Genomic DNA, 12,470 nt, shown 5'->3' with positions numbered 1-12,470 from the left:
GGAGATGGTTCTTATGTTTTGGCGAAGGAGCAATAGAAGCATCGAACCATCTCTATCAGAACATAATAGAAAAGCTGTCACATTTTAGGACTTAAACATTAGGAAACAAAAGTTTGCAAACAATTTTATCAGCTCTAACAATTCAAAAGAAGTTACTTGCACAGAAGATTAAGTACAGACTACTTGAGAATAAAAGTTGAAATCATCAAAAACTAGTTTATAAAGATTTTACAATGGAATGCGTTATATGCAGCTGAAATAGCATCAGTTGTCTCCTTCCTTCCCATAAATGGGATGTCTGCAATCAGTTCCCCAGTCGCTGGGTTTTCTACCTGCCATAAGTAAGATACATCGCCATCATCGATTTGATTTTGAAATATCAAACATGGAGGAAAAAGATAAGAAGCATATGTTCAGGTCTAAGGTACTTCATTTCACACTCACTAGATCAATGATCAGTCAGATTCAGCACAAAGGGGAACTTCTGAACAAGAGTAGAGTGTATACCAAATATAAACATAAAGCAAACATTTCTCATACAGCCATGCACTATTACGAAAATGATGCCAGATACAAAACCAGTAGGATCCGTTTTAAGTTTTATTACATAGATGAAAAAGGTAATGGGGTAATACTTGGTGTTCCAACAGATGCCTGTTAAAAACTTTACTGGGAATAATCCAAATACGGAGGTCATTCACTGCTTGAGAGGAACATATGCCACACGCAATATAAATGGGATGCACTTATGCAAAGAACGTGTAATATTTCAAAGAGCAGGACTTTCAGCTCAATGAGAGATCTAAAGCACAAATTTCCAGTTACCTCTCTAATAAAACCAATATGAAATCATGAAAAAAAGTGCACAAGCAAAACACAAAAATAAAAGAAATATTACATCTATGAAGAGCCATCAAAACAAAAACCAATTTATTTAGAACATTGAAAGAAGTTCCCTATAGGTCGCTAAAAGACAACGTAATGACTAAAACATACACTAACACTCAATGGCAGACATATGTGACCAAAAAAGGCTGGAATAGCAAAAATCTTCATACATATGAAGTAATGAGGAGATGTGAGGTGTGCCAAACAGTCTTTGGACAACTTGTCCTCAATAGTCTTTCATCTTTGAATAATTACAAGAAATGCAATTGTGGCACAATTAAAGGTACAATAAGGAAGTTATATGTAGATCCATGTAAAGAGCCTGGAGATTATGGACTACTGAAAGACGATGGTTTGACCAGATCAAGTAAGGTAACTACACAATTATTTTCTACTTTAAAAATGTCTCATTTGCAGTCCTAATGTTCCAATGCCACGATAAACATTCTTATTAAGATCTCACCCAGGCCGCATTTCAGTCATATCGGCTACAGCGGACTTTGAGGCCTGAGCAGATGCTGTGCACAGAGAGAAAAGGTGATGGCCACCATCAACCTCTTTAGGACAGGAGAGGAAAACTCCAACGATAGTGTGCCCATTAATCCATGTACGACAAGAGATGGACACACAACACGAAAAATAGAATAAAAGAGACAAAGTCCAGGGATAAGCAGGAGAATGGGCAGAAGAAAGGTCCGAAGGAAAGAGAAAGCAACTAAAGGAGGCTAATAAAGAAATTTCTCTCGAAATGATGAGCATCTATAACCACCTTATAGTGCCTAATAACTGGAAGCCAAGCAGTGAAGGGCCATGTTGTAAATGGTGAATTAAGCAAGGTCCTTGAGAGTTGGATCTCAAGATAAGGACACACACCATGCATATAATAAAAAGCAATATTGATAATAACAATCAGAACAAGGAAAAGCTTCACACAACTAGGAACCCTAGCCATTTCAACATATTTGGCGAAACGCTAATCAGCCACAATACCCTTCCCAAAGAGGGGGCTATCCATCAAAATTGTCATTACTAATCCTGAGCCTTAGGAATCTGGTTTTGGGCTGTTTTTCGTTTTTTTTTTTTTTTTTCTTTTTTTCACAGAACTACAGTTACAATGTCCCTTCAATTTTGGTCAGTCAAATTACAAGCTGTCTGTATTTCTAATTATACTTAATATAACGAGTCATTTTTTCTCGAAAAAATAAGACAGCTAGGAAATAAGCATGATGACAAATGAAGCTTGCATGTGTGCTCCAAGCATTTCCAAGGACGAAGACAGCATTCAGGATTTTAAACTAAGGATCAATGAGTAATCTAGAGTACTCTATGAAAACCAGACAGGAGAGCTGACATATGTCCCAGTAGATGTCCAGGCAGAGGACCAGAGGCAGCAATCAGTACATTCCAGGAGCCAGGGAAAAGGAGTTTAGGTAGGAAGGCCTAGAACCCCAAGTGAACTAGATGCTAGGTACCCGCTCCAGCTCCTTGATGATGGACCAGAATGTAATTTAGAGGGGTGAGAAAAAGGGTGGAGGCAGAATATCTCATAAGCCAAAAGTTTTCCTACACCCGCAGGAGTATACTATCTATTTACTCCCTCGAGCAAAACACATGGTAGGAATACCTGTTTAGATCTCAAATATTTGGGATGTAATCTCTAAAACTCAAAATAATCTCAGAAAAAAAAATTCCAAAATAAACTCTCTATGTACTAGAACAAACTAATGCCTCAAGACTGAATAGAGACCATCCAATTTTTGAAAGGCAAGATCTAAGGGTCAAAACACTCAGAATTAAAAAATTTCTTTTAAAAATAATCATCTAGTAACTCTTTGTGGTTCCCAAAATTTTAGACCAAAAACTCCTCCTAAATAGGTGTTTTGAGTGAGGGAGTAGATGCAAAGAATGCTCCCGCAAAAGCATAGCATGTCCTCATCTCATAATTCCAGAGCATGTCTAGATACACCCAAACCACATATGGTCTTATTCTTCACGACCATGTCTGCTTCCCTAGATAAATGAATAAACAACAACAACCTCAACAGCAAACAACAACAACTCCCAAGCAATGGAAAAGTCAATTTCTAATAGAAAAAAAGTAAAGATACAAAGCATCCAAACCTTTAAGGTCTTTCTGTCATGGGCATCACTCCATTTTCCTCCTATAAGGCCTTGAGTTCGTAACAAACCAAGACTGCTGAGCCGAGAAGAAACCTTTGATGCTTCTGTGCTCATCTGTCACAACAAATATTCCATAAGAAGAAGAAGGAACTATTCTCAAAAAACAATTTCACAAATGCTATTGTAATGGAAAAACCAGGTCATGGCATCTTTATATCTGCTAAACTGCATTTTTTGTCCCGCTGGGATACCATAAGTTCCTCGAATCAGTTTGGTAAAAAGGTGCATCAATTAATATGCCCCAACTTATCAAAGAAAATATAATGAATTTCTAGAAGAAATATGAATCACATAAACATCATGAAGATTTCACAAACTCGCTATTGATAAGTTCTACAACCACTGCACTCCTAAATTAAGAAGAAGGCTGACAGGAAAGACACGCAGAACTGACTGTGTTTGTTTGCAAAGTCCTAATAAATCAACAACAGGAAACTTAATCAAATTGTTGATAAGCAAACTTAATCAAGTTAGGCTTCCAAAAACTTTTAATAATAAAATATGGGGGTTGCAAACAAGATGCATTTGGGGCATCAATAATCTAGTCCACTTATTGGACCTTCTCCAACACAACACAAATGTCAATTGTTAAATAAGAAAACAAATAATGAAATACAGAAGTTAGCAAGTCTTGTTCTGTTGGGGAGTCCATTGAATGCCTAGAAGACAGAAATAAAAACTAGAATTACTTTGCTTTGTAAATTCAATGAAAGGGCTTCTCCATTGATGACCTACAGTCCCAAAGATCAACAAAATCATAAATTTGGCAAAATTAATTATATCAAACATAGAAACAATCACCAAGTGCGTAGAAAATGCCCACAAATATATGTAACAACCCTAGAAGGCTCCGTCTCTGGATTCTATCCTTCTATTTTGACAATTTCGGCAGTTCAAACATACAGCAATGATACACATACATTCACACAGGAAACATTTGAATGTCGACCCTTTGGGCTTTGATCATGGAATTCAACTACTGAACAGCTTTGGCCACTGAAAATGTAAATTAGCAGTTATAGATGATATTTATTACATTACAAGAAACCGTGGTGCACTTGGACAGGAGGATCCATCAACAAACCAGGCCTCATTTGGAAATTCAATATTTTGCATTGGAGGACTACAGTCTTTTGGCTACAATTATAAAGGGTTAGTAGGAGAGCGGACAGGATGATGTAGAGTAAGATAATAGGCAGGTAAAGCTGAGCATCAGGGTGTGGAGAGGGATTACTTCAGTTGGTCTTTCAGTTCAAGCTGAATCAGCTCAGGCTGAGTAATGTAGAGCGAGTGAAGTTCTTGATTAATAGATTATTTCAAAGAATGAAATGGTGCCATGATGACAGGGATAGTTTTCAGGGATGTAGAGATGACATTTTCACTACTTCATATATTTAAAAGCTAAAGATCATCACATCAACCAAAAACAAAGAACACTTCTTTTCACTAGTAACATAAAGAAACATCTTGTGGAGAACATCAAGGATAGATTTCAAAGGCTTAAAGATGGACTTTTTACTTTGTCATATATTAAAAGCAAAAGACCTCCAAATGAACTAAAAAATAAGATAACTTCTTTTTGCTAGTAACCATAAAGAAGTAGCATCAAGGAGTAAGGGATTACATAAATTTTCTCCTTTCTACCATGTATCTACTTTTAAAACAAGATGAGTTCTTAATCCATCAACACCAAGTAATTTATTTTGTAAATGTACAAGGAAACAACAAACTGCCTGTTAGGTATTGTAGACCTTAAAGGCCTAAACTCCGTTTCCCCATGTTGAGCATTTACGTTGTTTTCTAACATAAAAAGGACACTCCTAGTCAAGTGGGAATGTTGGACTATGAGTGGTTCTATGTGAATTAGAGCGGTGTTACATGAATGTCATTTGTGAGCAGACACTGTGGCGCGGGCACTATGGGACTTAGAACCGCCCCTACCACTCTCGTCGTAGTTTGCGGTATAGGCCTTCGCTCCATTGAATGGAAAAACCTGAAAGTTGAGCTGCAGTTTGGCTCAAGGTCAAACACACCAACCGTGGAGGGTTTTGAGAGCCTAGTGGTAGGACCATAGTTACCAAGAATAGGAGTGAATTAAGGGAAGGGGAACGAGCTCAATACATCGTGAGATAAAGGGATTGAGATCCCAAACATTCAGGGAGTGTGTTCCCTAACTTCCCAGGAGCGAATGCTAAACAAAATAGGATTGTGGTCCATCATGCTTAGGACCAAGGTTCCAAAATATCACTTATCCACGGTATTCTAGTTTGGAGCAAATTCCATTAAACAATTATTTAATCAAGTTTCATTCTTAAAAATTACTCATGTGAGTCCATTACAAAAATTGCACACCGACCTACATTGGCCTGCAAATGGCGTCATTTTTGGCACCAATCAGTTCAATAGGACAATTCCACCTTGACTATCGATAGATTGTTTTCAAAAAAAAAGAAGTATTACGTTAGAAAAGCTATCCTTTGAAAAAAACAAAAAAGACATTGCTATATACTATTCTCAATAGCTATCCTCCGTCAAAGATTGCTCAGGGCTCAAGGACATATAGCAAATAGATACCTCACATTTACAAGCATATATATTATTTCGTCACCCATAAGGCCACCCCATGAGTGGCTCAATTTGGGTGACAAACACTCAAACAATAAAAGTCCTTCAAGGGGTGGACAGTACCCAATGAGCTAGCACTATCTTTTTTATATCCTTCCATCTTCTTCCTTCTCTCCCCCTGCCCTCTCTTGTTGCCCTTCTTTAAAACTTGTCCCAAGTCACAATTCACATGGCGTGTAAAGCTGTAAACTATAAAATATATAGAAAATCAGCACGATTAGAAAGTTTGTAGGTCATAAAAAATTGGAGATCCACGCTGCATTGTATATGAACCAAAAAATGTGCTAGTGAAACTCGCTCCCAAAGTAGAAGATACTCGATTCCAAGCTTGTTGAATCACGGTTCCAATTACTACGGAACCATGATTTTGGGAATACGATCTGGATCCCATTAACTAGGGATCTAGTTCCCCGATTCCTATCAAAATCCCTAAAAAAAGGAAACGCCTGGAATCGAGATCCCAGGCGTTAGAGCAGGGGACCAAGCTTCTGGAGCAGAAGTGACCCCCTCCTTAGAAAAATAAATGTAACTACAGCTAGGACTGGTAGCACAAGGTGAAACGATACTCCTTTATTGGTTGGTAGAGCTAGGAGGCCCCGAGAATAGGTCTTCTATATAAGGGTTGGACGTTTGTGATGGAAAGGGCCAAATCCTCAAGAATACCACCCTTATGGTAATGCTCACATGATAGTTGCATTAATCAGGTACTTTGATTGGAGCCCAGGGATAGTTATGCATGTGCAGGAGTAGAGAGGACAACCACATTGGGATAATTTAGTGTTTGTGATGGGCACGGTGTTCGGGATGGACATGAAATTGTCCTTGGAAGCGCACTTATAATTCAATAAACAATGCTTCAGTCCGTCTATACCATGGTTGGTTTTGATAAGCCAATCATGAGCCCCTTGTAGAGAGACACGTGGGTCATGAGTCTGTTGGGACAGATTGCGAGATAGAGAGTGATTTATAAGGTTAGATGGGGTGGACTACCCACTTGTAAGTTCATATATATCCCACTAAATGCCCTCTCTTTCAAAGATCTTCCAAATGTTTTAAAGAGCTTGGTTTTTATTTTCATAAGAGAGTCCACAAAATATGTGTTTTCATTTCATTAAATGTGAGAACGGTTTTATGGAAATACAATTATGCCTTATTCTAGAGACTAATTGAAAGGTGTAATTATGTGGAACTCAAAGTATTAAATTCAAAAAAAAATTATTTTATTCCAAATACCATAATTCCACTTACATAGATCATTCTGTGTTGCTGTAAATTAAAATAATACCCTAGATACAACCTAGGATCTTTCTTTTTACTACCAAAGAAAATAAAAACTATCCAAGAGCTTTAAACTAACTTCTAATATAATTCTTAGTACAAAACACGTTCCTGAAAATTGATAGAAAAATAAGAAATAATATTGAAAAGTAATTAAAACTACTGAGAAGAATTACAGGAAGATGCTTGGAGTTACTCTCATAGGTCTTGGTACAACCCACACCCGATTCCCTGATTGATGGTGCACTTTTTTTCCTTTAGGTGTTGCTGGAAATTCGAGATAGGGAAGTTTTATAGGTAATACTTCTTTTTCTAGGGTTTTAGAGAGCTCAAAAATCAAACTAAAGTTTATAGAAACCCTATGGAATAAACTACGACAAGGTTAGAGGATTTATTTCTTTCTTGGTTGGTTGTGCCTCTCTTCTTCTTCAAAAATCAGCAAACCTTAGCTCTAGGGTTTCATATGATACAAGCTCCTCTCTTTTATTTTTTGGGTGGTGTGATACACCTAAAGAAGGTGAGAGAGGTGGCATGACACCAATATGGAGGAGAGAGGGTAGAGTGCCTCCCTATGGGTTAAAGAGACGGGAGCCACGTGACTTCCAAATTGTTTGAGAAATAGAGAGAGAACAAAATTGGTGTGCGGAGGAAACAGGGAGAGAAAATAATTGGTAATTGAGAGAGAGAGGTCTTAGGGCATGAGAGAGAGAATTCTTTGTAATGAAAGAGGGGTCTGAAAACTTGTTTAAATAGAAGGAAGATCTATTTCCTATTTTGAATAGGATTCCAATCCAAGTATGTCTTATCCAATTTCCAGCTAGACTTTTTAGGATAAATAGGAAATCAGTTGGGTGAGAGAGATTTAATCAGAGCCATTCATCCCACAAATCAGCCATCATGATTTTGGGCGGAAACCTTGTCCCTTTAGATTTTGACCCAAGTCCAACTCCTATTTAAATTTGAAATACAATCAAATTTAAATATCTAGATCTCCCATAATCAAATATCTGAATTTTAAATAACTCCACTACAATAAGAAATAAAATCTTATTTAAAATTAAAAGATTCCTATCTTATCTTTAAATAGTTCAAATTTTAAACAATATCAAGAAAATGGGGAGTGCCCCCCACTTCCTAAAAGAGTGGCACGCCCATTATTCTTACAAAAGTGGAGTGTCATATTCTTAAAAAAAAAAATGAACTAATTTTAACAAAGTGGACATGCCCCCTTTTTCCCCCAAAAAGTGACGTGCCCACTTTTTTCACAAAAAGTGGCATCCCACTTTTTGTTAAAAAAATAGGGCATGGTCGCCCTATGGATGGCACGTGGTCCCTACTCTAAAAAAAACACACACACAGGTGGGGTTAGATCCTTGGTCCCACATGTGGTATTTTAAGTTCTAAAAATTTTAGAATTACCCTTTTGATGAAAATTACAGCAGAAAAAATATTTTAAATTTCTAAAAATTATTTAAAAATCATAAAAGCATTACTAATATGAAAATAAAATATACTAAGAGTGGACTGGTACCAATGGGTCAAAATTCGTGATAATAAGGGCACTCCACTCACCCAAGAAACTATAATCCAGGACTGTTTTCTTATCCAACCCAGCAAAGACCCATGACCAATCTCAAAGCAGGGGCTCATGTTTGGCTTATCAAAGTTTGATAATAAACAGTAGGACTATGATCCTAAAATGTGGATTTCAATTCTCCCTTTAAGACCAAGTCTAACACTTATCACCACAGCGCAAAAGGGGGCTCTCTCTATAGATATATACATGTATTCTTCTATTCATGTGTTCTTCTATAGGGTTGTTTCCCAATAATGCGGTTGTCATGTGTACATGCTATGTGGAAGTTTCTTGAGGCTTTGGCCCTTGCTCTTATAGGCCTACAATTGCACACATGAGACTATAATACAGTTACAGCCCCAAGGAGCACATGGTGGAAAGGTCAAAGGATGATGATCATCAAACATGGAAGGAAAAAGATGGAAAAGATTCTTCATGAGCTGAAATTTCATTGCAAAAGTTGATCTCAAGGGCCCAAACATCTGGCGCAAAGATTGATCCAAGGCAAACACATGGGCAAGAAGGATCGGCCATTGTTGCGAAAAATCTCAGCAAAAGAATGAAGAAAAACAACCATAAAAAATATGGTAATGACCAAGAGAGACACCTTCAGGCATCAATAGCCAAGGTAATCTGATATCCACATCATCCCCTGTCAGAGAACACACAGCAGGACATCTCTGATGTCATTCCACATGCAAAACAGGAGGTTTCCCTTATGTGGCTGCAAAACATTGTAGAGAAAGATGATCTCTAATGGCTGTTAGGGGCAAGCTAGTAGTCTCTATTACAGAAAATCTCAGCAAAAGAATGGAGGAAGAACAGTCATGAAAAACATGGTAATGAACAAGAGAGCTGCCTCGGGGCATCAATGGCCAAGTTAATCAGATCTCCACATCATCCACTGTCAGAGAGGCATTGCAGGCCAACTTAGATGTCTTTCCACATGCAAAACAGGGAAGAATGCTATCCCTTATGTGGCTACAAATCAGGGTAGAGAAAGATGATCTCTAAGGGCTGTTTGAGGCAAGCTGGAAAAGAGAGTTTTTCAATGGACTGCAGACCATGCGAAATAGAGGAAGGTGTTGTCTCTATGTCCGAGATTGAGGAAAGATGATCTTCAAGGTCTGCTGCATCAGAGAGGAAAATCAGTAGTTTACTAGAGGCGCACAAGTGGAAGTGGATCATGTTCTTTGATGGGCTGTGTGAGCACAAGAAAGAGAAACCCTAGAGATGATGAAAACCATATAGAGGATGATAAATCCTACTAGTCACATAATAGAAGATTCTTGAGTTGATTTGTTCCCACTAAGTCAGCAAGGGGTTTGAGCAGGTACCCCACCTGTCGATTTTGAGTTTGAGTAGAAGACATTGCCGAGTTTAGTAGCCAAGATCTCCCAATCTAGGTGGCGATCCCTCCACAGAATCTCGCTCCCACGTTTTGGGAAAGGTTTCTTCAAAGGATATAGATTTTTAAATTCCAAAGATCCCAATTGCACTATTAAGCATCTTTGATGCTCACTCTTAGGGATCTTGATCCCCACCACAAAGACCAAGATAACGACCAAAATGATGATTTTCAAACCAGCTAACAATGCAACTATACTTTTAATACACTTGCATTAATTTCTTGCTATAAATAAAGAAATACCTACTTTAAAAAGTGTGTATTATCCTATACTATTATACTCCTTAAGGTCAGGATCAAGATCCCCAAGAGGTTGGCATCGAGTTAGATATGTCAATGGCTAAAACATGCATTATACAGACAACACTCTAAACCATAGGGATCTTCTAGCCAATCACGATCGCCCCACTCCCAATTCCTATTCCGTTCCCAATTCGCTCCCAATCCCAACGAGTATGGGTAGCACTTGTAAAGTGGGTTTGCCAGTACAAACCAGAAAAAGATGATCAAAAAAATTTTGAAAATTCATTACCCCGCAACACCAGTATAGCTACTCACATTGCGAGTCTTCAGGCACTACAACAGAATACAAAGTAAATTTAGCCTCAGAATTTGCTATCTTCGATAGAAATCTTCACCCAGCATGATTCAGATGTTAATTTCAGTAAAAATCTAAGTTCAATCATAGTGTACACAAATGACATAAATACACCAAGGTTGGGAACCTGAATAATTAAACATAATACAATAGTTGTGATAACTAAAGCAAGCAATTCTAGATTCGACATGAAATCCGTTATACTAATAGACGCCCTTCCTATTCCATTGACAGCTTCAAGTTTCCTTCATAGCTACACAATTTTCTCGCTGCAATGCAAATTTAAGCTTCACCATTCCAATAGAGCTCACATAAAAAACAAACCTGCACCGCTTAGAAGTAACATTCAATAACTATCGCGTAACAATCGACCATGATGGAACAAAAGAAGTATCAATGCTATATGGAAATCTTCAATCAGAAGAGAAAACTCCACCTACAAGCTTGGGCCTCTTCCTCTCTTTGGATCATGTAATATTTTCAGCACATTAATCGTAATATAGTTCCAGAATCCAGACTTACATGGTAGGATTCATCTAATGAGCATTCTATACACCACCCATTCTAGCCAAGAAAATACCACCTCACCGCAAGAATGAGAATGGCATTCAAACATATTCTAGGCCTTCCAAGCCTGATCAAAATTTAATCAAATGTGAGGCCAACACTTCACATCGTCATCATCGGAGCCTCTTCATTACACATCTAGTGATCAAAACTGCTCTGACTCAAGCGCAAGGACCTTAGAATGACACCCTCTCTCGACCATAACATGTAATCCTTACAATACTAAGAGAAATAATGAGAAATAATAATAACAATGAATGAAGATCAAGAAAGAAAGAAAAAAAAAAAGACTAAATGACCATCTCATGGTAATGACAAAAGCATTAAGAAAACGCCGTAATCAGATAGTGATGTGAAGACATACTAGAAAAAACGCATGCAGGTGTGTTACAGTAAGCTATCAAAAATCCAAATCCACATAAACGCCATTGCTGTGGCAAATCAGGCTCACAGTTATTACTTCAACCCAAGGTTAACAAATAAAGAAAACTACGATTTCACAGCAAAGATAAACAACAAATAACTAAAACCACCATACAATGCCTGCAATTCACTTGACTGGTGATGTGGGTGGTCACTAAACAAGCAAAAGGGACTCAAAACCACTACTCGCTCTACAAAATAAAAACCAAATTAGATATAAATACATAAATAGAGAGAGGGGTAGGGATACCCTGCACAGTCGCATGAAGGGAGACAGATGGCAGGACCGGAGAGCCATTCTGAGCATCATGGACATGTAGAGAGAGAGAGAGAATCAATAGCCACTTAGCAAAGCAGAGTTGCAGGCGTGGAAACAGAGCTTTTAACCCACCCAGCCAAATGAAACAGAGGTTGGGCCTTGCAAGTGGACTCTCAGAAGAGGGAAAACGACGATTCTCACTCACCAAACACTACAATCGTGGAGAAATCAGCAAAATTATCTGTCTCTAATGGAGAGAGGGGGCTCGCACCTTGATTTAATTATTTTATCCGTAGCAATTTTGTCAAACTCCGGCCTTCGAATTGAATGTGTTGTCTGGCTTTATTTCAAAATACCCAGAACAAAAAAAGTGATTTTGAATTGTAATATTAGGAAATGGGTAGATTGTTAAATAACTTATCCCCTGTTGACGTTTCGATAAATTTCTCCAAAAAAAAAAAAAACATCAAAGTGGTTTAATGCATCGCAAATCAGTAAAGTGACTATTTTTAAAGGAAAAAGTTTATGCAAGGTTGCAACGGGAAATTATTGTAAATAACCTTAAGCATAATTAGAAAGTCTACACCTTTTTTTTTCATTTTCGACTTTTTTTTTTTTTTTTTTTTTTTTTTTTTTTGACCAAAATGAACTTCACGGTACTCTTACT

General features: G+C 37.7%; 1 protein-coding gene across 4 annotated transcripts in view; it reads right to left on the bottom strand.

Annotated features, from left to right (window-relative positions):
* ALDH5F1 (aldehyde dehydrogenase 5F1) overlaps nucleotides 1-12,120 on the bottom strand; it is an 80,050-nt gene extending 67,930 nt beyond the window's left edge. For 2 of the 4 annotated variants that reach the window (XM_020670064.2, XM_011630591.3), the window contains exons 1-3: nucleotides 11,795-12,120; nucleotides 3,010-3,123; nucleotides 233-332 (exon numbers count right to left, since the gene is read on the bottom strand). In XM_020670064.2, the coding sequence (XP_020525723.1) occupies nucleotides 233-332; nucleotides 3,010-3,123; nucleotides 11,795-11,860 (280 nt within the window). In that variant the 5' untranslated portion in view covers nucleotides 11,861-12,120. Of the gene's footprint in view, nucleotides 1-232; nucleotides 333-3,009; nucleotides 3,124-11,659 lie in introns of all 4 variants that reach the window. The other 2 variants (XM_088858312.1, XM_088858313.1) reach the window with 1 other exon arrangement.
* Between the last annotated feature and the right edge of the window lie 350 nt (nucleotides 12,121-12,470).

The sequence above is a fragment of the Amborella trichopoda genome, chromosome 2, assembly GCF_054954075.1.
Source record: "Amborella trichopoda isolate Santa Cruz 75 chromosome 2, AtrichopodaSantaCruz75HAP2 v2.0, whole genome shotgun sequence".
Lineage (NCBI taxonomy): Eukaryota > Viridiplantae > Streptophyta > Magnoliopsida > Amborellales > Amborellaceae > Amborella > Amborella trichopoda.
Note: the sequence above shows the minus strand (reverse complement) of the source record. Positions and strands in the feature narration are given on the sequence as shown.